Source organism: Ovis canadensis, chromosome 26 (genome assembly GCF_042477335.2).
Source record: "Ovis canadensis isolate MfBH-ARS-UI-01 breed Bighorn chromosome 26, ARS-UI_OviCan_v2, whole genome shotgun sequence".
Lineage (NCBI taxonomy): Eukaryota > Metazoa > Chordata > Mammalia > Artiodactyla > Bovidae > Ovis > Ovis canadensis.
The window spans coordinates 18,601,482-18,627,324 of NC_091270.1; the positions used below are offsets into that span (position 1 = coordinate 18,601,482).

The window sequence follows — 25,843 nt, forward strand, 5'->3', positions numbered from 1 at the left end:
AAATCAAATTAAAAATAAGTAAATAAATAAATGGAAGGCTCTCCTTGTAAGTGTCCAGCATCCCAGAATGGTAATCTGAGCCTTAAGTATACAAGGCTGGGGTACAGAAGGCAGCCCCCTGTCCAGCACACCCCCCACCTTGGGGTCACAGGACAAACAAGGAGGATGGGAAACTGACGAGACTGGTTATCTGCAGGAGCTTTATGAGAACTCCTCACTCACGAGAGGTGAGCCAGCGCCTGTGCGCAAGTCCCTGTGTCCTGTGTGAAACTGACAGAGGATGCTGGCTGGGAAAGTCTGAAATAGCAGAAGGCAGGGGTCCCGACTCCTCCTCCACTCACCTTCTGAGCTTAACGCCTGACTCTCGGAATCACAGCCTGAGATTCCTGATGGAGGTCACGGGAAGGGGGGCACTCACTAATTCAGGTGTCTAACGTGGAGAACTTCAGCACCTTCAGTGACCGGGCAACCAGTCAGACCAGGACACCCTGGGGAATGGTGAGGGACCCATGAATAAATAAGCTTAGGGCAGGGGTGCTGTCCACTCTCACTCGGAGCTCCCGGAGGTCTGGACCCTTCCTGATCCACCTCCGTGATCCTGGTGAAGAGCATCAGTGGGCGCGTCATCACCATTTGTCCCATTCAGGTTCATAGACTGAATCAGAGTGACTATCACAGACAGTGTTGTTTCTTTTGTCCTTTTCCCATTTTTATTCTGCTTTATTCTTGCTAAGCTGGGTATTTTATAAATTTGACACTGTTCTAACTGCTTGTTTTTGTGATGATAATTTCAATATGTATATTACAGATTGTATATTAAATATGTCTGAATCAAATAGAGCTCTGAACAATACTAATATTGCTCTGAACAATACTAATATTGTTTTATTTTTCTATTTATTCATATTTATTATGAAACCCACTCAGAAGCTTAACTGCTTATCTTGTACCTACGAGAATCATAATCTCCCTTTTCAAGACAGTTATTATTTGAGAACATAACATCCTTAGCATAAATGCATGAGCTCCCAAGATCCTAATTAGAAGGTTTGAATAGTCAGTGCATGGCGTAAGACTGATCTTTATAAACGCAGGCCTGGATTTGTTTTTGAGCTGATTTGAAGTATCTGAGTATTCTATAATAATATTTCAATGTTTGTAAAATATGATTGTTCACAAAGAAAAGCTAACATTTAATAGTTAAGGCAGCAGTCATATACTTAAGTATGCTGGATAAAAATACACATTCCTCATTGTAATGAAAATAAATGCCGTTTGGTTACACCCCTAATGCAGAGGATGACAGATGACAGACCATTGAAACGCAGATGCCGCTGCCATCAGGGATGCAGGGGGGCCCGGGGGCGGGGACACACCTGTCACTCACCTCTGCACCTCGGCCTCTCCTCCCCCACACTCCACGTGCCGTTGGCGTGGCACTGCAGCAGCCGCCGGCCCTCCAGGTAGTACCCGGGACTACAGCTCAGCACCACCTGTGCTCCGTACTCATTCAGGGACCCTGACACCAGCCTCCAAGTGACGTGTTCCGAGAGCTGGGCTTCGATGCCTGGGCAGGTGACCGCTGGAAAGAAACACACTTCATGTTGTCACATTTTTCTTTTTCTTTTTTTAGAGTAAAATAAATATGAATTTTATTTGTGTGTGAAGGTTTATCTGAACTTTTCAAGTGGTACAGTTCTTTATAGTCAAAATAGATGCAAATAAAATTCATAGTTTAGTTAGCAGGAATTCTTAATAGTAAATTTCAGTACTTTGTAACTATGACAGGAGGATTATTCAATTTCAAAATAAAATTCCCAACTTCATCTTTTTACATATTATGGAATTATGGATACAATTAGGCATTTGTTAAGTGTCAGACCAGGCCTGCTCTTCATGGTGAGGGCCATGGTATGTGGAAAGATGCCCTCACCTGGCATTCCAGGCTTTCCCTACCACCCACAGAGCCACACAGAAGTGATCTTGGATGTCCAGTGCAGTCCACAGCCTCATGGTAAGTGCGCTGGGACATCCTGCAGTGAGATGACATGTGAAGGGATGAATCTCTTGCACAGTCTTGCCGTTCTATGAAAGCGATCCTCAGGTCAGTGGAGGCACAGACAGAACCTCTAACTTCTAATTTGTCCCCAACCTCTGAGAACTTGAAAGAGTAGCTGACTAGTTGAAAAACCAGCTTCCAGCAAATTCGGAAAGTCAGATGCCCTCATTCCGTACTTCCCCATGTAATATACTCTGCATATTACTGGATTTATTAGCACACACAAAATTGAATGCACATGCATTAATACTGTGAAGAAAAATGTTTTATGAGTTTTAAAGGAGAGAATCTATTCATGCCTTTAGGAAACAAACTAGAATTACAATAGTGACTTAGAAAAAGCAGTAGAGACAGCTGTAATAACAGCGGTAATAGCAATAGTCCTAGCACAGCATTACTGGAGTGGAGTCAAGGGATTTATGGACATGCTGACAATACATGTAAAATTTGGTACGTGTAAGTAGGTACATTTTCTGAAGAGTACAATAATACTTAAAATTAATTTTACAACATTAGAAACCAGAACTCTACTTCCCTAAATATGAAGTTACATCAGCTAGTAACAATCACAGACAGCTATCCACAAAGCTGACCTGATTGATTAATTTATTGAGCCTGTAAGAAGCAGCTAGCGATACCACAGTTCACCCCCCCAGAATGCTATTAATAAATATCTTTTACTTATAAATTCTATACAAGTTCCTTATAATTGACATACCCAAAATGTTACCAATATCCCATTTAATCTTCTTTTAATAACTTTACTATGTGCAAATAAACAGAAAAAAATAGGCCTTTTTGGTATAATTACAAAAATAATATCAGCAAGGGTTAAAATATGAAAGGGCTTTTCTAATTTGAAAGTAACCCTCTGGACTTCCCTGGTGGTGCAGTGGGTGAGAACCTGCCTGCCGGTGCAGGGGCACAGGCTTGATCCCTGGTCTGGGAAGGTCCCACATGCCACTGAGCAACTGAGCCTGGCAGCCACACCTACTGAAGCCGGTTCCCTAGAGCCCGGGGCCACAGCCACTGCCGCCCACACGCCTGAGGGCCTGTGCTCTGCAACGGGAGCCCCCACAGTGAGGCCCACACACCACAACTAAAAGGAGCCCCTGCCCACCACCGCTGGAAAGGCCCATGCACAGGAACAAAGACCCAGCACGGCCAGAACAATTAATTCAAAATTCCACGTGATCACCTCTTTTGCTTTGTAATTATCTGATTCTGGTTTAATTGTTTGCTCGCCTTTCTGTCTTTCTGTTAGGCTTTAAGCTCTTTTATTGTAAACAGTATGTCCTTCCATTGTTTTCATTTTCCTTTTTTTTTTTTGAAAAAAGTAATCCTTAGATCTAGTTCTCATAGGTATTCTTTTAGATAAAACAATTGTCTAAAATGTACATGCATATTCATGTGTTTTACCTAGTGATACAAATAATTTTTTTCCTAACCATATTACCTTTAGAATTCTAGGCATGATTGCCATTTCTGAAAAGACTTTAATGGCTTTAACTTTACAAATCCATAACTTAATTTCAATCCTACTGCACATTTCAAATAAAATCCACTTCATTTCCCCAAGACAGTGCTTCTAGAATTAACCTGATTGTTTTTAATTACTGAACAATCTTTTATAAACTCTATTTCTGCCAAGAAGGATTCAGTGTTGGCGTGCACAATGGAACAGAAGCTTTCTTCCACTAATATTATCCATAGCAGTGGTTTCCAAATTCCACATGATCACCTCTTTTGCTTTGTAATTATCTGATTCTGGTTTAATTGTTTGCTTGCCTCTCTGTCTTTCTGGTAGGCTCTAAGCTCTTTTATTGTAAACACTATGTCCGTCCATTGTTTTCTTTTTTCTTTTTTTGAGATTAATGTCCAACTTAAAGCAAGTGCTGGTGGCACAGAGTGTGTCTGTATATAAGGGTTTGTGTGAGTGTATGTGTCCTCTGAAAAGTAACATGCCAAAAAATGTGTTGCAGCAGCAAAAGCAACAAATAAACAAACAGCAACAATAATAAAAAACCCGCAAAGAAACTGAGGCAATAAACATATGGGTAGAAACTGAGAGTAAAAAAGAAAAAAGTGATAACCAGAATAAATATTTATCCAAAGTCTATCTTGCCCTTTGTTTACTAAAGGAAGAGAGGGGAAGGGTGGAGCTTTCCAGATTTTTCTGCAGATGTGATTTTAATTGATATTTTCAAAGACACTTCAAGGAAGAGAGTGTACAGAAACCTCTGAGTCTAAAGCCTACTATGTTTATCCAGGTGGTGATATCTGAGTTATGCTAACAAGGAAGATAGCAGAAGACTGGTCCCTGCAAACTGTGGTTACTGGACCCCCTCTTGGTAAGCTTCCCTACATGCGGGTCTTTGCTCACAAACCAAGGCAAACATCCCCACAAAAGGATCTCCCTTCCCTGACCTGCCAAACAAGATGTCATAGACAATGCACTTGGCCCGGAAGCAAGGGAGCCATAGCCTGCACTGGACCTGGGGGCCTCGTAGGGGAGCCAGACCAGAAACTTCTGCATGCTCGGCACGCCTGCCCATTCTCCTGGAGGCATGTTGAGGAGCAGTCCAGCACCCAAGTCAGAAACCTGAGAAGAGTTCTCATGAGCTCACCCCCAGCCCCCACCCTTGGTCACTGTGTTCGTTTCTCACAGGCACCTTCCCCACTCACCAGCCGGCTCTGGACTGTGGGGAAAACTCCACCTGCCTGCATTCAACTCAATTTCATAGAAATATTAATCTCCTTCTGCTTCTTCATTAAAAGCCCATGTGGTCTCTTACTTCTGACTTTAGTATTATGTTTTTGAAACTAACTCATGTTAAGCCATACAGCTGTAGGGCTTGTTTGCATTTCTAAATATTCTCCATGGATCAATGTATCCATTCTTTAGTGATAGCCACGGGGGTCATCTCATATTCTTGGCTTTTACAAAGTGTAGCTTTGATCATGTCCTTGGATGAACATCCTTATGCCAGCCTGTAGATATTTTTCTAGGGAGGAACTACTACTGGCTCTTAAGATATTTTCAGCTTTAGGACACACAACCAAATGCTTTTCCAAGGAGACTATGTCAACTTACCACCTTCCCCAGCAATGCATTAGGGTTCCACTGGTCTAGCATCTCTGTTGATGCAGGTAGCTGGTCTTTTTATTTTGTAAAGTTATATGTCCTGGTGTCGGGTATAGTGGTATCTATTTGATATTCTGCCTTTTTCTCAATGGAACTCCTTAATCAGTCTTTAATAAGCATCCTTCAAATACCTTTACCCTTTCTCAGTTTGCTTTTATCAGGCTCTTAAACATAGGTTTTAAAGAATAAAAGTACTAAAACTTAACATATATTTACTTTTTCCTTTGTTATTATTTTGTGTGTGTGTGTGTGAGCTTGCAAAGTCTTTACCAACCCAGGCTTATGCAGGTGGGCTGGTGGAAAGGGGAAGTTGTCTTTTCACAGATTTATGTTCCGTCTTTTCCATTTAGCCTGTTGTCATCCCGCCTTGGTTGTGTCTACGTTGTGGGGCAGGTTCAGACTTTCCCATGTGAGTGTCCTGTTGAGCCACATATTGAAAAGACCTCTGTGTCTTCCCTCATCAGGATGCCATGTTCACTTTGTCAAAAGACCAACCAACGTTGTCCCCGGGTCTGTATTTTCTGCCATTGGTCTCTTTCCTCGGGCCAGCACCACCCCATTTAAAGCCTGTGCCCGTGCAGTACAACCAGGAGTCAGGTGTGCTGTGGAAACGCGCCACCTGTGATTCGGTCTGTCTATGTGGAGATGTATGAGGAGGACTGAGAGGAGGCACATCTCGTGTTGAGGGGTCTGCTCCACAGCTGGATCTGAGGGGAGGGTGAAAACGGATGCTTCTGGTTTGGAGAATACACACACACACACACACACACACGAAGGCAGAGCCCAGGATCTCCTAGGACGCGGGCTTCAGACCTCAGTGGTGAAAGGAAATGAGAGGATGATGTGCGGAGAGTTGATGGAGCATCTGTGGGCAATGAAAGAACGTGCTGCCTTGTGACACAAAAATATATGTGCACATACATCACACAACTATGTACACACACACATGTACACACATACACATATACAAATTATGTAAGATCATGGCATCCAGTCCCATCACTTCATGGCAAATAGATGGGGAAAAAATGGAAACAGTGACAGACTTTATTTTGGGGGGCTCAAAAATCATTGCTGACAGTGATTGTAACCACAAAATTAAAGTGCTTCCTCCTTGCAAGAAAAGCTGTGACAAACCTAGACAGCATATTAAAAAGCAGAGATATCACTTTGCCAACAAAGGTCCATCTAGTCAAAGCTATGGTTTTTTCATTAGTCATGTTTGGATGTGAGAGTTGGACCATAAAGAAGGCTGAGTGCCAAAGAACTGATGCCTTTGAATTGTGGTGCTGGAAAGACTCTTGCGAGTCCCTTGAAGAGCAAGGAGATCAAACCAGTCAATTTAAAGGAAATCAACCCTGAATATCCACTGAAGGACTGATGCTGAAGCTGAAACTCCAATACTTTGGCCATCTGACGTGAAGAGTCCACTCATTGGAAAAGACCCTGATACTGGGAAAGACTGAGAGCAGGAGAAGGGGACGACAGAGGATGAGATGTTTGGATGGCATCACCAACTCGATGGGCATGAGTTTGGGAAAACTCTGGGAGATAGTGAAGGACAGGGTAGACTGGCGTCCATGGGTTCACAGAGAGTCGGACACGACTGAGCAACTGAACAATATCAATATTGATTATGCAAATATAAGACATAAATATAAAAGATTACATAAATCAATGCCTAATAATTTAACAGGAGATTATTTAGAAAAACTAGATGGCTTCTTTTGTGTTCTTATTTTTTAAAGTTCCTTCCCACAGCATCAATACTTTGAGGGGTTAAAAAAGGGAAAGAGAAGAGAAACACAGGCTACAGGAGGAATATGGGCACACATCACATGAGGGAGCTGCGTGAGTAAGCTATAGAGAACTGAGCGCTTTACTTGATAGGGATGTTTTCCTTTCATGACATTAGACATCACGGAATAAGGCAAAGCTTGAGCAATGTGTGGACTGACAGTCTCCCTATAGCTGAGCCAGGAGCCAGGGCAGAGACGCGAGGAGCAGATCGGAGCAGGAGGGAGACGGGCATCGGTGGAGGTGCGGGGGAGCGGGGCCAGGCGCCCGCAGACAGCTTTTGCCAGGCGCCCGCAGACAGCTTTTGCCAGGCGGGCTGTCACTGTGCCCAGGGCGGCCCTGCCACTCAGAGGCCAGCGAGTGACCATGAGCATCTCCCTGAGACCCACAGTGACAGGGCGCAGGTACAGTCAGAAGGCAGCAAAGCAGCTTGCGGGCGGCTGGGCTGACATTCTCAGAGAAAGCAGTTTGTTCTTCCTAACAGAACTGTCTCGGGCTAGCATCCATGGGGGTTTCCCCAGGCACCTGCCAGCCCCCCAGCTGCCTGAAGTCATGGGCTATTGAGTCCTGCTGCTTCCACAGACGTGCTCGCCCAGTGTTTCCAGAAATAGACACTCTTTTCACACTGCACGTCTAAGGGTACATGTAATTTCACACTAAATGATCCTCACAGCCACACGGGGTCAGGGGATCCAGTGGTCTGGTTGTTGTTTTCAGTATTTTATAGACCAGCCAGTGAGCTCAGGTCCCCTAGCCCAGGCAGGACCCCTGCCTGTGCACCTCTGGGCCTGTCATCCCCTCCATCAGTTGACGAGGGCACTTACTCTGTAAGTGACTAAAACAAGTGACACCAACTACACCAGCGAGGACTCCGGGCACATCAGCGTATGAATAGCACCTAAGCAATGACAACTGTTCGGAGAAGGCAATGGCACCCCACCCCAGGATTGAGAGAAAGTGCTCCATCTGCCAGTTCACCTCATATTCCTTCCTTTTTAAAAAACAGAAATACAGATTATCTTCTATCACCTTAAAAAAAAAGCACACAACTCTTATGGAATAATTTTCTTCTATTTCAAAAAAATTCAAGAGCAGATGTACAGATAGCCACTCTCAAGTCACATGGTCATTTGTATTACGGGTTGACATGGTTGATGCAGTTTTGTATAAAAACGCCTAAATTACTATTTAGAAGTGCTCTTCTCAAATCACGGAGAAGGTGATGGCACCCCACTCTAGCACTCTTGCCTGGAAAATCCCATGGACGGAGGAGCCTGGTGGGCTGCAGTCCATGGGGTCGCGAGGAGTCGGACACGACTGAGCGACTTCACTTTCACGTTTCACTTTCATCCATTGGAGAAGGAAACGGCAACCCACTCCAGTGTTCTTGCCTGGAGAACCCCAGGGATGAGGGAGCCTGGTGGGCTGCCGTCTGTGGGGCCGCACAGAGTCAGACACGACTGAAGCGACTTAGCAGCTTCTCAAATCATACCCACTGAAGGCACAGACAATAAAGTCTCTGCACAGAAAGGATGCAGTTTTTCCATCTTGTGATTGTTGCAGAGACAACACCAAACTCGAGAGACTGACTTAATTTTACCATGAGCGGTTCTGATTTATGACCGAGTCGTCCCACCAGTGGCGAACCAGGCAGGCTGACAGTTGTTTTGTTTCAGATATTCAGACAGTGGCAGCGGTGCCACCATGAATAAAGCCCTCCGGCCTCCCCTCTCATGAATTACAGGTCCTGCTCATAAATCTTCTGCGAAATTCTAATCGAGATGCAGGGGTGCAGGCGTCTTCTCTCTGTAACAGACTTCCCCTGTCATAGTCAATGTGCACAAGTGCTTTCTGCTACCAAGTTTAGTTCAAGAACATTTAATTAGGTTTATAAAATTATGATCTGATGCCACTGGAGTAAAATGAACCAGACTCATAACTACTTGTGGAGACTTCCTGCGGTGGCTCAGCGGTAAAGAATCCACCTGCCAAGCAGATGTAGGTTTGATCCCTGGGTCGGGAAGATCCCCTGAAGGAAATGGCAACCCACTCCAGTATTCTTGCCTGAGGAATTCCATGGACAGAGGAGCCCGGCAGGCTACAGTCCATGGGGTCTCAAAGAGTTGGACATGACTGAGCAACTAAACGACAACATAACTACTTGTGTTCACAACCCAGCAGAGCTTTCAAGGCGCCACTCACAGTCTGTACTTGCTGACTGGGGACAGGCCGAGCTAGACTTGGTTCTTTTGACTCGGAAGTGGAGAAGCATGCTGCTTTGGCTTCGGTAAGTCAGGGGCATGAAGTGGAGATGCCCAGGGTACCACTCTGACTTGAATGCATTTCATGCCATCTGACTTCAACATGGCCCTGTGAGGAAGCCCTTCCAGAAAGGCTGGGTTGAAAGCCTGGAATTCCTAAGGGCAATCATTCTTTTTAAATGAGTGCTTTAACCTCAGAGCTTAGCCAGATGACTGAGTGATTAGCTATGAGTTATTTAGAATAAGAGCAGGTGGATAGATAGAGTTTTGAAGTGGGCTTCTCGGGCGTTGCTCACAGGTTCGCCTGAGTTACTGGCTCTTGAGAGGCACAGACCATGGACGAGCCAGCCCCTCTCCTCCGGGGTTGCTGCCTGAGCCTGGACTCTCAGGACTCAAGTTCTCAGTGACCTGGGATTGCCAGATTTCTGCCCATTCTTGCAGAGTTTCCAAAATCCTCATGAGATCGCACATTTTTTTCCTGCCCTTGGCTTTCTGTCATTTTGTTACTGTGATCAGACTTAACTAAAAATATATATATATATATATGTTAGCAGAACATTTACATCACTAACTAGAACTGTGTCCAAATAACCAATACTCTGCAGCCTAAATGCCACCCGTGAAATCTGATTTCAACAAGAAAATATTGAAGTAACCTCTTCCACCTAGTGACCCTAAGTGGCAAATGTTTAGATTTTTTTTTTTCAATTCTGTAATCCAGGTTCCATAAAAAAAATCCATTTAAAAAATTACATATCATAGCTAATTTTATAATTATATGAAATGAGTCTAAAGCAACCCTTGGAAATGATGAAAATTGAATGCTTTTCTTTTTTGCACCCCTCTCTCTCTGTTTTTTTTTTTTTTGGCTGTGATGTACATACAGCCTGCAGGAGATTAGCTCCTGGACCAAGGATCAAACCTGGGGCCCCAGCAGTGAGAGCACTGAGTCTTAACTACTGGACGGCCAGGGAAGTCCCTGAAAGTAGTACCTCTGATCCAAGTGTCTGTAAAAAGAACATGTAAGAGGGGTTCCACAGTGACCCAGCCTTTCTGACTGAGGGGTGCTTTCTAAACTAAATTCACTGCAAGTCACTTCAGGTCATCGAGTCTTCACTGGAACTGATGATACATGGTCTTCAGAGGGGTCTGGAAGAGGGGGCCCCATGCAGCTCCTGTCTGAGAGGAGACCACTGTCCTGCACTGAGCAGTAGGCAGGTGTTTGACAAGAACAACAAATGAGGGAAAAAGAGCGAGCAAATTAAGTGGCATCAGACCACACTGCAGACTGTCCATTCATTCATTCATTCTAGAAATATTTATAAAGTTACAGACATGAACCAAAGCTACGCCTGCCCTTGAGCAGTGTTAATGTGGAGAGGAATAACAAACACAGCCGGCGCTCAGGGGCCATGAAGGACCTGGGTGCCACAAACCCTGTATTTCCCATTCTTTAACCTCTGTGCAAACCTCACTTTCTCATATTTATCAGGGAGCCACGGGGAGCTGTTCATAGTTCACAATTCTAACTAAAATGCAAAAAGCTGGAGGAACCCATATTCAACCTTTGGAAATGAAATAAAAGAGATGGAAACGTTATACAGAGTAGAACATAAATGGCCCTGAAAATAAAGGACTGAAAACACAACTGAAATGACAGAATCTGAGTCCTTTAAACAGCTTTCTTCCCCCAAAGCATCACAATCCTAGAAGACCATGAAAAGTTTGGACAACAGTGAGATGCAGGCTCAAGACAGTCTTTCCCCACGATGTGCAGCAGAGAGATTTGTCACCCACTGGTGGTCCCCAGAAAGCAGCTTCCGCAGACTGGCAGAGTCCTGCCCTGCACGGAAGAGCCCATGCCTGCCCCACGGAGTGCTGCCTCCAGAGGGTGAGCGGCTGGACCCGGCCCTGCAGTCAGTGAGCCGCTCACCACATCCTGTGGGCCAATGAGGTACTTGAGATGCACCAACACTTTGTCCAGGAGTGGGTGGGCGCCCCCCTCTCCACTTTGCCCTCCGTTTTCTGAGCCCACACCAGGCACAGGGACAGGTCTCAGAGCCCCGAGGATGAGGCTGGGCCTTGGGAAGGGGCACTTGCCCCTAGGCCACCCGCCCACCTTGCCTGTTGTGGTGCAGAGAATGGACGGGTGGGCACAGCTAGCTGGGGAAGGAGAGGGAGGGATGAATTGAGAGGCAGCGCTGACACGTGGACACCATCGTGCGCGAAGTAGATCGCAGGTGGGAGGCTGCCGTGGAGCATCGGGAGACCAGCGCGGTGCTCTGTGATGGCCTAGAGGCGTGGGAGAGGGGGTTTAAGTGTAATTGTGACTGAATGGTGTTGGTGTTTGGCAGAGAGCAACACACCACTGTAAAGCAACTGTCCTCCAATTAAAAAAAAATGGCCCTTTGATCTGGGCTGTCATTTCACAGCTGACCGAAGTCTTGGGAGACAGAGCTAAGGGCTCACAGCTTGCACATGGAGGTGTTACCACTCCTCCCCACAGAGCTTTAATACATAATTTTAGAAATCCATTTGTAGCTTGCATGATGAATTTGCTTTCAGATCAGGGGTAGCCTGGCCTTCCTCCCACAGCTTTCTTAACATTTTAACTGATATCCCTTGTCAAGGCCCAGTGCAGGCAAGAAGGACCCTCTATAGCCACTGCACACACAGGACACAGTGGTCCAGCACCACGGGGCTGGCAGCCAAGGGTCAAGCCTCAGGCCTGACTCTGGCTGGGGTTCCCTGCAGCCCTGGGTGGGCACTCACGTGCTGCCTGAGGACAGCGATAACAATGGTGACTTGAGTTTGTTACAGGGACTTGAATATGGGATGTGGGTGAGTGCTTAGCAAGCGCTCAGCACAGAGAGAAAGTCCAAAATGCAGGTGGATGGCTGGTCTCCCGACATTGCAGTTTAGCAATACGATCTACAATTAAATGACGCTCATCCAGGTGTTAAATGATGATAATAACTGGAACTCTACATGAAAACAGAAATAACTAGTAAAGAAACACAAGTATGATAAGGCCATGTTTTGAGGGGCTAAAGGGATAAATATATACCCTCAACATTGGCTCAGACAATAAAGAATCTGCCTGCAATGCAGGAGAACCCATGTTTGATCCCTGGGTTGGGAAGATCCCCTCAAGAAGGGAATGGCAATCCACTTCAGTATTCTTGCCTAGAGAATCCCCACAAACAGAGGAGCCTGGAACAATCCACGCGGTCACAAAGTCAGACACGACTGAGCGACTAAGCACAGTACAGCGCCACATGCGCACATACGTGTGTTATATATGACTATATGCATAAACCCTTTACAGTTACGTGAGTGCAGACATACATATGTACAAATAGATAATTTATGAAGAATCTTTGTTTCTCGACTGGGCTATTTACAGATGATATAAAGCTGTTTCGTGTGGCTTTAATTTACTCCTTCTTTCCTTAAATGTATATACCTTGGATTTAATCACTTAAAGTCTTCAGGTGCCCAGGGTGGGGGAGGTCCTTAATAAATTATTAATGACAAACGTGTCTCTCTGATAACTTTAACTGAAAGAGGAAAAAGTCCCCCACACATTGGGATTTTGTTTGATGTTGGCAGGTAATCTTAGTGGTTTTGTTTTTCTCCTGAAAGCAGAGGGCAAGGAGCACATTTGCTCAGCACTGTCAGACCAGCAGACCTGGGACATTCATCCCAGCCGCTCTCCCTAGTTCATAGCGGCATGAGCATCATTTATGTCGCCAATGGTCCAAATCCAGCTTCAGTAAATAATTAAAATGGAAAGAACGAACCTCAAACATCTGCCCTGAGATTTGTACAACTGGGGGATGCATGTAAACTGAAACGCAGTTATTTATTATAATCTTCATTGTAGTAAACCCAAGGGCAACATAAACTCAGTTTATTTACCATTTACAGTTACTACTTGTCAAAGCTGAAGTGTTTCTTATCTCTTGAGGTTCCAGTACTGATCTACATATTATTCAGATGCTAAAGAAACTTATACAAACTGTGTCATACCAACATAGGAACTGGCCTTGGGGAAATACACATCTCAGAATTTAATAGTAACCAAACTTTCTGACTAAGAGGAAAAGTTTTATGCTTACTCTGCTCAATTTATTCAATTTAAAAAATGTGGGAAAAATAAACCTTCCTCTCAAAAATTAAATAGATTTTCCAGCCTTTGAATGCCAAGGAATTTTAACGAAGTCTAATAAACAAAGGGAAAAATACTTGAAAGTTTGAGACTGTACTTAGAAAATTTAAGGCTGATTTCCCATTTAACTGTAAATATTATATTTATCTTCCTGTCCTACTGAACAAGTACCAGTCAGTGTCAAAAAAGGCTTTAAAATGCAAATTGGCTTTTTCCCATTTAACAATCATTTAACTGAACAAATAACTTTCTTAGGCTGGGGACCTCATGTGTATGTAAGAAACTGTTTTGTTATTTAATTTTTTCATTACAGCTTTAAAGCGGTTGCACATCTAGATGCGCATTTAAAACAAAAATCAAATATATTCATAAATGAAACCACTCTGTGTGCCGTAACATAATGCTTTATGTGAGCACAAAGCAGCTCTCTTAATTGATGTAACATGTGCCTTTGAACTGCACACTCATTCCTGATTTTCACAGGCATAAATATACACTCATTTCTGATTTTTTAGGCATAAATATACATTGTCTTTGAAATCACTTGGTTACGCTACAATCCTCAAACATAACTTTACTCCCTCCTTACCATCAGCTATTCAATACTTTTTAGAATGAATTATATGTTAGATTAAAGTAGCACCTTTTCCTTCTGTTTATGCTCTTGGTTTTTATAACTTATGAGACTTAAAAATCTTGAGATAAATCAATTCCATAAGGCAGAACCACACAGAGTTTAGGAATAGGGTCTCCTGGAACCGAACCACAACTCGGCTACTTTGTCTGTGGGTTTGGTCAACGTAACCACTTCTTCCTGGTTCATTTTTAGATGATGGGTAACTGCCTTCCTCAGTAGAATTTGTGTAAAGCTTTGGGCATCTAGCCTTGATGGGATATCGGAGTCTAAGACTAGCCTTACATGAGCTATCATCCATATAGTGTGCCCCTCAATGCCTAAAAAGGCATCGGTCTCAAACATGAGCTGCGGCAGGTTCCCAGGTGGTGGTGATAGTTTAGTCACTAAGTCATGTCCAGCTCTTTGTGACCCATGGACTGTAGCCCACCAGGCTCCTCTGTCCATGGGATTCTCCAGGCAAGAATACTGGAGTGGGTTGCCATTTCCTTCTCCAGGGGGTCTTCCTGAACCAGGGATCGAACCTATGTCTCTGCTTGGGCAAGCTCGTTCAGGTTCCTAGGTGTCCTCTCCATAATATTTGCCTTTTGCAGAAGCGAGCGCAAAATAATCAAGTTAATGAATTCCATCCTGATTGCCAGGAGAACTCCTGGGAGGATTTAAGCAGTGAAGTGTCATGTTGTGATTTGTATGTGCTTAAATGAGGAGCTGGTGGCTATGTGGAAGGAGACTGCCGATGGTGACTTGGTGTACGTGGGGCCTGAGCGGGCAGACGAGTGTACTGGGTGGAGTGGGAGGAGGTAACGGGACATGAGGCAGCAAATGTGGGATGGGAGGAGGATGGCTCGGAGGAGTGAACTGGGGATCCAGACTGTGGTTCTGAGCTCTCTTCTTGACTGTGGGTAGCCAGGAACATCCTAGGACGCCTGATCTCTGGGCGTATTTCACAATTGTGGGGACTCTCATATCTCCTCTCCTTACACTCACCCCTGCTTATCATGAGATCTATTTGATGTTTAAACTGTCTCTTACGGGCTCATGAGATGAAGGGCCTGCACTCAGGCCACAGCACAATGCACTGGGTCCCCAGGCAGGCCTGGGGAGGTCACGGCCCCTGTGCTTCTGGAATGCCCAGAGCTTTGGTGCCAAACCAAACAGTCACCACACGGCTTTACCGGTGGCAGCAGGGGACCCCAAAAGGATACTGTGACCACAACAAAATGCTTCCCCAGACGTTTTCATGATGTGACCTATCAAATGTATGTGGTTGCAAATTGTGAACTTTGGATATTTCAGTAATTTACTTTGTATGAATTTAGCAAGAGGAGAAAACACTACCTTCTCCCGAGGACTGTTAGTATCACTATATGATGCAACATAGACAAGTATGTAGAGTTACCACTCAAAACACGGGTGTAGATCATCAGTCATCTCAGCAGACCTAGCTCAGTCCCCACAGGAGCACTGTCTCCTCCATAAAGACTGACCAGGCACTCACGTTACCTTCTCTATGTCTGTCTGTCTATCGTTTCTCCTGTAGAGCTTACATGATTCCTTCTGTCCAAAACCCCATGAAGGCAAGACAGGCTGAGGTCCTGGCAGAGCAGAGGTGAGCTAGGGCACCTTCAGGTCTCCTGTTAAGAGTGACTCTCAGGCTCCCCATGCCCAGAGGGAGACCTCACCCACTTTCCCCATGGAATTCAGGAAATGCTGTCTGCTTCCCTCTCTTTGAGCCTCTTCTGCCTTTCTCCATCCTCAACTCAAGACTCAAAAAGCTATGCTGTGCTTCTTTCTCTCATAATTCTCACATAGTTAACACTCATGTTGAATATCTAGATGCTTATCTATTTATTGGCAGGAAGAGCAGAGTGAAAAAGATGGCTAAAATCTCAACATTCAGAAAACAAAGATCATAGCATCCGGTCCCATCACTTCATGTCAAATAGATGGTGAAAAAATGGAAACAGTGACAGACTTTATTTTCTTGGGCTCCAAAACCACTGCAGATGGTGACTGCGGCCATGAAATTAAAAGATGCTTGCTCCTTGGAAGAAAAACTTTGACAAACCTAGATAGTGTATTAAAAACTAGAGACATCACTTCGCTGACAAAGGTCCATATATGGCAATGGTTTTTCCATTAGTCGTGTACAGATGTGAGAGCTGAACCATAAAGGAGGCTGAGCATCAAAGAAATGATGCTTTGAACTGTAGTGCTGGAGAAGACTCTTGAGAGTCCTCTGGACTGCAAAAAGATCAAACTAGTCAATCCTACAGGAAATCAGTTCTGAATATTCACTGGAAGGATTAATGCTGAAGCTGAAACTCCAATACTTTGGCCACCTGAGGCTAAGAACTGACGCACTGGAAAAAACCCTTATGCTGGGAAAGATTGAAGGCAGGAGAAGGGGACGACAGAGGAATGAGATGGTTGGATGGCATCACTGACTAGATGGACCTGAGTTTGAGCAAACTCTGGAAGATGGTGAAGGACAGGGAAGCCTCGTGTGTTGCAGCCCATTGGGTTGCAAAGAGTCGGACACAATTGTGTGACTATAAACAACAATAAACCTCTTGCATTAGAATTCTTGAGATGAAGGTGTAGTTGTGCATTGTTTTACCCAATGAAGAGTTGCCTTAACATAAACATGACTCATACAGATATTAAAAAAAAGAAAAAGTCTGTGTTTATACGGAAAGGCATTCTGGCCTACATATATTCAGGAAGAACCAAACTGGCATTATCGTGACAGGCTGACTGTGCATCTTCACTTCTCTATCCTGAGAAAGAACAGGCACCCATGAGAGACACCTTTCAGTTAAGCTAAGGATAAAGCTTCCAAGGTTAAAATAAATACCACAGAGACTGTGTGTCTGTGACCCCAGTGAACTGCATTATCTTCAAGCAAAATGATTTCCCTATAGCTTTAAAGAGAACAGAGGTATCCACGTCTACCTGGACATTTTCACTAAAATTAAATATGTACCTAGAGATATTTACAATCCCAAACAGGATGGATTTTGTAGGAAACTGAATTTTTTTCTATTAAGTCAGTTTCCTAGTAAAACCAGAAACGGGGAGACAGCATGACATAGACGCAGATCAACATAATAGAAGAGAGAGCCTGAGACCCTCACATACACAGAGCTGATTTTTGACAATTGATCAAAAGCCAATACAAATGGGAAAAAAAGATAGTTTTTCAACAAATGGTGCTGGAACAACTGGAGATCTACATGTAAAAATAAACGCTGGCATCCTCTAGAAAAACTCATTTGAAATGGATCAAACACCCAAATGTAAAGCACACAACTCCTAGAAGATAACACAGGAGAAAATCTATGTGACCTTGATTTGGGGGACAATTTTTTCAGGCACAAGATAAAAGGCATGCTCCATGAAAGAAAGAACTGATCAGCTAAACTTGATTAAAATTAAAAACTCTGCAAAAGACACTGTCAAGAGAATGAGAAGACCGGTCATAGACCAGGAGAAAAAATTTGCAAAAGACACATCTGATAAAAGACTCTTACCCAAAATATACAAAGACCTCTTAAAACAAAACAACAACAAAATGAATGTTCTGATTAAAAATGTGCAAAAGACCTAATTTGAAACTTCACCAAAGAAGGCAGACAGACGGCAAATAAACGTGTAAAAAGATGCTCCACATCATATGTCATCAGGGAGATGCAAATGAGAACAAGGCGGTACCAGCACACACCTACTGGAACTATCAAAACCCAGAGCACTGACAGCATCAGATGCTGGTGAGGGTGTGGAGCAACAGGAAGTCTCATTCATCGCCAGTGGAAATGCAAAACGGTACAGTCACCTTGGAGGACATTTGGTGGTTTCTTACAAAACTGAACATACTCTTATCATATGATCCAGCAATCATGCTCCCTTACATTTATTCAAAGGAGTTGAAAATTTATGTCCACACAAAGCCTTGCACACAGATGTATATAGCAGCTGTTTTCATAATTGCCAACACTTGTAAGCAACCAAGACACCCTTCAGTAGTTGAATGGATAAATACACTGTGGTCCATCCAGACAGTGGAGTTTTATTTCACTAAAAAGAAATGAGCCATTGAGTCATGAAAAAACATGGAGGAATCTTAAAGGCATATTACTGAGTGAAAGAAACCAGTCTGCAAAGGCTACTGAGTGATTCCAAACTCTACGATATTCTGGAAATGGCAAGACTATGGAGATAGTAAAAAGGTCAGTGGTGGCCAGGCATTGAGGGATGAGGATTGTCTTAGTGGTGCCTTCCTAACTCTGAAAATGCAATGACTATTTGCAAAAAAGAAAAACATAGGTTAAAATGACAGCAAGGAAATAAAATGTGTGGAAGGAAGTTGATTATTTTTGTAAACATTTATATGTCCACACCTAGAAAGTTCAAATAATTTTAACAAGACCAAAATACTATACATAAAAAAGTCAATAAATTAATTTTATAATTGAAGACTTTGATTTAATATCTTAAGAGCAAAAATACTGTATAAGTAGAGATACTACATGGCTTTCAATTTTTAGAAACTAGGTAGTTAGATTATTCCCAATTTGAAGCTAGTTTAACATAGCTTCAGTGAAAAGCTTGGTATACACTGTGTGTGTGGGCATGTACAGGTGTGTGTGTGTGTGTGAACTTTTGTTCTCTTTGGCTTTGTGTTATGGAGTTGATTATTGTTTTTTAAGACTACAGTTTAACAACGAATCCAAACTTTTGATCCTTTTAAGAATATCATCATATACTCTTAATAGCTTTCCAGAAAACTCACCCTATTTCACAAATCAGTGATGCATTTATTGAGTATCAGTGTGTTACACAGAGCAGGTGATGTACAAATAGACCCAGGCACCACCTTGACCCTCAGGGAACTCAGTGAGATAGGAGATGCAGAGCAAACCTGTGTTGAATTATGTTTTAATATTTTGTGTAGAGTGCTTGATGTCTCAATAATTTCCTGACTGAATCTCTCCAAACTGAACACAGCAGCAAGGCCAGGATCCTCTGTGTACATTTCATGGTCTAGGTGCTGATGGGCCCAACGTGATATCATATGACCCACCTTCTCGACTGCAGAGCTTATGTTGATGGTTAGAGCGGCTGATACGGAACAGACTGATATAACATGACCAAAAGCCAGAGACAAATGCTCATACGCTGAGGGAAAGGATCTTGCACTGTGGAGGCCAGAGTTCTCACCCATGTATCTGCTCCTCCTTAAATCTGTGAAGCCAGGCAGAGCATTGGACACTTACGTTTGCATGTGGGGGGCTTCCCCCTGTTGCTCCACAATCCATCCTCCTGACACACGGCTGTAGCTTGCTGACTAGCATCCAGCTTGAAGCCCTCATTACAATCATAGGTCACTTTACTGTCCAGTGTGAACTCATTCCCCGTAAATGAACCATTTCCTGGGGACTCTGGGATTCCACAGGACACAGCTGGAGAGAAAAAAGAAAAAAAAAAACCAACAAGTTCAGGGTTATCCTGACAAGATGTGATGAAATTTTGTTCTTTTCTTTTTTTATGTCTCATCTTAAATGTATATAAAAACTGTTAAATATTAGCATTTCTCATGTGTGGCATAAACAGGCACATTTACAAAGTTGTATGTGTCTTAAGAGTTAATGAGAGACAACGAAAAACGGGTCAAAATACAGTGTCTTTAAAACTTATTATTCCAGAAGGTATGTCTGACGGCTCTCAGCTTCATCACGTGGACATTATCAGACAGTCATGGTGAAGAGAACAGTGTAATGTGCTATATTTCATTTAATATGGGAAAGAGAGCATCGATGAACATCTTTACCATAACAAATTTATCACCATACTGACTCTTTGGGTTTGAGATTTCACTGGAATTAGAGTTAGGAATAGCTCACCTCAGGTCTTAACCTCCCACAGCTTAAGCCCCTCACCCTACTCGCCAAAGATTCATTTTCCTTAAGGCACAGGAAATTTTGTTTAAAGACAAACATTACCTTAGCTAAGAGCATCAGTGCATCCATTGTTATAAAAGTATGAGTTTATCAACTATCAGTCAAAAAGCAGGGGCTGCAGAACTAAGGAATTAAGCAAGATACTCAGAACAGAAGGCTCAGTCCTACGGGGATGGACACACAAGCCAGTTTAAAAAAAAAAAGTTAATTTATTTCAATTGGAGGATAATTACTTCACAATATTGTGATGATTTTTTCTATATATCAACATGTATCAACCATAGGTATACATGTGTGCCCCCCATTCTGAACTCCCCTCCCACCACCCTAGCCTGAAAGATTGGGCAAGAAAGTGGTACCAAAGAAGAAGGTATTTTAAACAACTAGTAAGATGAACAGAGAAGTTATTGTAAGCACTTCCTTCTTAAATTTACTAGCTCTGACCCAGACTTACTTACCGTGAGATGAAACAAACAAGAACAACTCTGAAGTTAAGTAAGTTACAGTAAGGAACCCAGGGTTTTCCCAGGTATCGCTAGTGATAAAGAATCTGCCTGCCAGTGCAAGAGAGGCAAGAGATGTCAGTTTGATCCCTTGGTTGGGAAGATCCCATGGAGGAGGAAATGGCAACCCACTCCAGCAGTCTTGCCTGGAAAATCACATGGACAGAGGAGCCTGATGAGTCGACAGAGTTCGACTTAATGGGTCCAAAGAGTCGAACACAACTGAGTGAGTGAGCACACGGAATCCATAATAATGGAAGGTGATAAGACAGGAATCCCCCCAAATACACACATAACTCAGGAGCACTTGTCAAAGGAAATCTTTGCAATCACTAATTTAAGGATCTTCTCTTATTCAATCAACATCAAAGATGTTATGGTTTTGAAGCATCATGGATTTTAAATTTAGATCATTTACAATATTTCCCACATAGCTTCCAAGGAGAATACACACCTAGTAAGATAAGGCAGGAAGGACTGGTTGAAAAAGTGTAGATAAACATATAATTTTATGGGTAAGGAAGAGGGTCAGAAAGAATTATTCACCTGCATTAGCACAGTGACTTTGTTTAAAACCTGGGGCTGGAGAACAGACCTGATTCCCAAGTGAGATCTCCTTCTGCTCTATAGGCACCCAGGTCACCTGTGGCTAAGTCTGAGTTTTTTGGTTGCTGTCTTTGTTTTTCTTTTCTGTATCAAAATCTTCAGTAAATGCAATAGGGAGTTATCAGAAGAGTTAAAGAAAAAGTAGTGCTGATAAGAATCAAAGTTCTAGAAAAATTAAAATTCTAAAGTTTCTCTTATGCTTAAATTTATGATCAGCTATTTCAACAATCTGAAAAAAAAATATATATGTGTATGTGTATGAGTGTATATGTACATATGTGTGTGAGTGTATATATATACATATATGTGAGTGTATATGTATATATGTGCATGAGGGTATACGTACATGTATGTGTGTGTGTGTGTATGAGTTCAGTTCAGTTCAGTTGCTCAGTCGTGTCCGACTCTTTGCAATCCCATGGACCGCAGCACCCCAGGCTTCTCTGTCCATCACCAATTCCCAGAGCCTGCTCAAACTCATGTCCATTGAGTCAGTGATGCCATCCAACCATTTCATCCCCTTTCATCCCCTTCTCCTGCCTTTAATATTTCATAGCATCAAGGGTCATTTCCAATGATTCAGTTCTTCGCATCAGATGGCCAAAGTATTGGAGTCTCAGCTTCTGCATCAGTCCTCCCAATGAATATTCAGTACTGATCTCCTTTAGGATGGACTGGTTGGATCTCCTTGCAGTCCAAGGGACTCTCAAGAGTCTTTTCCAACACCACAGTTCAAATATATCAACTCTTTGGTGCTCAGCTTTCTTTATAGTCCAACTCTCACAACCATACAGGACTATGGGAAAAACCATGCCTTTGGCTAGATGGACCTTTGTTGGCAAAGTAATGACTCTGCTTTTCAATATGCTGTCTAGGTTGATCGTAGGTTTTCTTCCAAGGAGCAAGCGCCTTTTAATTGTGTGGCTGCAGTCACCATCTGCAGTGATTTTGGAGCCCCCCAAAATAAAGTCTGTCACTGTTTCTACTGTATCCCCATCTATTTGCCACAAAATGATGGCCCCAGATGCCATGATCTTAGTTTTCTTAATGTTGAATTTTAAACCAACTTTTTCATTCTCCTCTTTCACTTTCATCAAGAGACTCTTTAGTTTCTCTACACTTCTGCCACAAGGGTGGTGTCATCTGTATATCTGAGGTTATTGATATTCCTCCCAGAAATCTTGATTCCAGCTTGTGCTTCATCCAGCATGGTATTTTGCACGATTTGCATGATTTTTCCTGATTTGGAACCGGTCTATTGCTCCATGTCCAGTTCTAAGTGTTGCTTCTTGACCTGCATACAGATTTCTCAGGAGGCAGGTCACATGGTCTGATATTCCCATCTCTTAAAGAATCTTCCAGTTTGTTGTGGTCCACACAGTCAAAGGATTTAGCATAGTCAAATAAAGCAGAAGTAGGTGTTTCTCTGGAACTCTTGCTTTTTCTATGATCCTACAGATGTTGCCAATTTGATCTCTGGTTTCTCTGCCTTTTCTAAATCCAGCTTGAACATCCTAAAGTTCACAGTTCATGTACTGTAGAAGTCTGACTTAGAGAATTTTGTGCATTACTTTGCTAGTGTGTGAGATGAGTGGAATAGTGTGGTAGTTTGAACATTCTTTGGTATTACTTTTCTTTAGGATTAGAATGAAATCTGACATTTTCCAGTCCTGTGGCCACTGGTGAGTGTTTTAAATTTGCTTGCATATTGAATGCAGCACTTTCACAGCATTATCTTTTAGGATTTGAGCTAACTCAACTGGAATTCCATCACCTCCACTAGCTTTGTTTGTAGTGACAAGGCCCACTTGACTTCACATTCCAGGATGTCTGGCTCTAGGTGAGTGATTATACCATCATGATTATCTGGGTTTTGAAGATCTTTTTTGTATAGTTCTGCATATTCTTGCCACCTCTTATTAATATTTTCTGCTTCTCTTAAGTCCATACAATTTCTCTCCTTTATTGTGCCCATCTTTGCATGAAATGTTCCCTTGGCATCTTTAGTTTTCATTTTTTTCACATTTGATTATTTTGATTTTCTTATCATTTTTTAAATTTATTTATTTACTTATCTTACTTTGCAACATTGTATTGGTTCTGCCACACGTCAGCATGAATCTGCCGCCGGCGCACACGTGTTCCCTATCCTAAACCCCCTCCCACCTTCCTCCCCGTACCATCCCTCTGGGTTGTCCCAGTGCTCCAGCCCCAATCATCCTGTATCAAACCTGGACTGGCAATTCATTTCTTATATGATATTATACATGTTTCAGTGCCATTCAGTGGGATCGCTGGGTCATAAGACAGTTCTATTTCCAGTTTTTTAAGGAATCGCCACACTGTTCCCATAGTGGCTGTACTAGTTTGCATCCCCACCAACAGTGTAAGAGGGTTCCCTTTTCTCCACACCGTCTCCAGCATTTATTGCTTGTAGACTTTTGGATAGCAGCCTTTCTAACTGGCATGAAATGGTACCTCATTGTGGTTTTGATTTGCATTTCTCTGATAATGACTGATGTTGAGAATCTTTTCACGTGTCTGTTAGCCATCTGTATGTCTTCTTTGGGGAAATGTCTGTTTAGTTCTTTGGCCCATTTTTTGATTGGGTCATTTATTTTTCTGGAATTGAGCTGCAGGAGTTGCTTGTATATTTTTGAGATTAGTTGTTTGTCAGTTGCTTCATTTGTTATTATTTTCTCCCATTCTGAAGGCTATCTTTTCACCTTGCTTATATTTTCCTTTGTTGTGCAGAAGCTTTTAATTTTAATTAGGTCCAGTCTGTTTACTTTTGTTTTTATTTCCAATATTCTGGGGGGTGAGTCATAGAGGATCCTGCTGTGATTTATGTCGGAGAGTGTTTTGCCTATGTTCTCCTCTAGGAGTTTTATAGTTTCTGGTCTTACATTGAGATCTTTAATCCATTTTGAGTTTATTTTTGTGTATGGTGTTAGAAAGTGATCAAAGTGATCAAAGGTCAATCCAAGAAGAAGACATAACAATTATAAATATATATGCACCCAACATAGGAGCACCACAATATGTAAGACAAATGCTAACAAGTATGAAAGGGGAAATTAACAATAACACAATAATAGTAGGAGACTTTAATATCCCACTCACACCTATGGATAGATCAACTAAACAGAAAATTAACAAGGAAACACAAACTTTAAATGATAAATAGACCAGTTAGACCTAATTGATATCTATAGGACATTTCACTCCAAAACAATGAATTTAACCTTTTTCTCAAGTGCACATGGAACCTTCTCCAGGATAGATGACATCCTGGGCCATAAGTCTAGCCTTGGTAAATTCAAAACAATTGAAATAATTCCAAGCATCTTTTCTGACCACAATGCAGCAAGATTAGATCTCAATTACAGGAGAAAAACTATTAAAAATTGCAACATATGGAGGCTGAACAACACGCTGCTGATTAACCAACACATCACAGAAGAAATAAAAAAATAAATCAAAATATGCATACAAATGAATGAAAATGAAAACACAACAACCCAAAACCTGTGGGACACTGTAAAAGCAGTGCTAAGGGGAAGGTTCATAGCAATACAGGCATACCTCAAGAAATAAGAAAAAAGTCAAATAAATACCCTAACTCTACACCTAAAGCAACTAGAAAAGGAACAAATGAAGAACCCCAGGGTTAGTAGAAGGAAAGAAATCTTAAAAATTAGGGCAGAAATAAATGCAAAAGAAACAAAAGAGGCCATAGCAAAAATCAATAAAGCCAAAAGCTGGTTCTTTGAAAGGATAAATAAAATCGACAAACCACTCATCAAGAAACAAGGGGAGAAAAATCAAATCAATAAAATTAGAAATGAAAATGGAGAGATCACAACAGACAACACAGAAATACAAAGGATCATAAGAGACTACTATCAGCAATTATATGCCAATAAAATGGACAACGTGGAAGAAATGGACAAATTCTTAGAAAAGTACAACTTTCCAAAACTGAACCAGGAAGAAATAGAAAATCTTAACAGACCCATCACAAGCACGGAAATTGAAACTGTAATCAGAAATCTTCCAGCAAACAAAAGCCCAGGTCCAGATGGCTTCACAGCTGAATTCTACCAAAAATTTAGATAAGAGCTAACACCTATCCTCCTCAAACTCTTCCAGAAAATTGCAGAGGAAGGTAAACTTCCAAACTCTTTCTATGAGGCCACCATCACCCTAATACCAAAACCTGACAAAGATGCCACAAAAAAAGAAAACTACAGGCCAATATCACTGATGAACACACATGCAAAAATCCTTAACAAAATTCTAGCAATCAGGATCCAACAACACATTAAAAAGATCATACACCATGACCAAGTGGGCTTTATCCCAGGGATGCAAGGATTCTTCAATATCCACAAATCAATCAATGTAATACACCACATTAACAAACTGAAAAATAAAAGCCATATGATTATCTCAATAGATGCAGAGAAAGCCTTTGACAAAATTCAACATCCATTTATGATAAAAACCCTCCAGAAAGCAGGAATAGAAGGAACATACCTCAACATAATAAAAGCTATATATGACAAACCCACAGCAAACATTATCCTCAATGGTGAAAACTGAAAGCATTTCCCCTAAAATCAGGAACAAGAAAAGGGTGCCCACTTTCACCACTACTATTCAACATAGTTCTGGAAGTTTTGGTCACAGCAATCAGAGCAGAAA

General features: G+C 42.3%; 1 protein-coding gene across 1 annotated transcript in view; it reads right to left on the bottom strand.

Annotated features, from left to right (window-relative positions):
* CSMD1 (CUB and Sushi multiple domains 1) overlaps positions 1-25,843 on the bottom strand; it is a 2,061,903-nt gene that overhangs the window by 76,927 nt on the left and 1,959,133 nt on the right. The window contains exons 50-51 of the mRNA XM_069573063.1: positions 19,344-19,529; positions 1,388-1,582 (exon numbers count right to left, since the gene is read on the bottom strand). Of these exons, the coding sequence (XP_069429164.1) occupies positions 1,388-1,582; positions 19,344-19,529 (381 nt within the window). The remainder of the gene's footprint in view (positions 1-1,387; positions 1,583-19,343; positions 19,530-25,843) is intronic.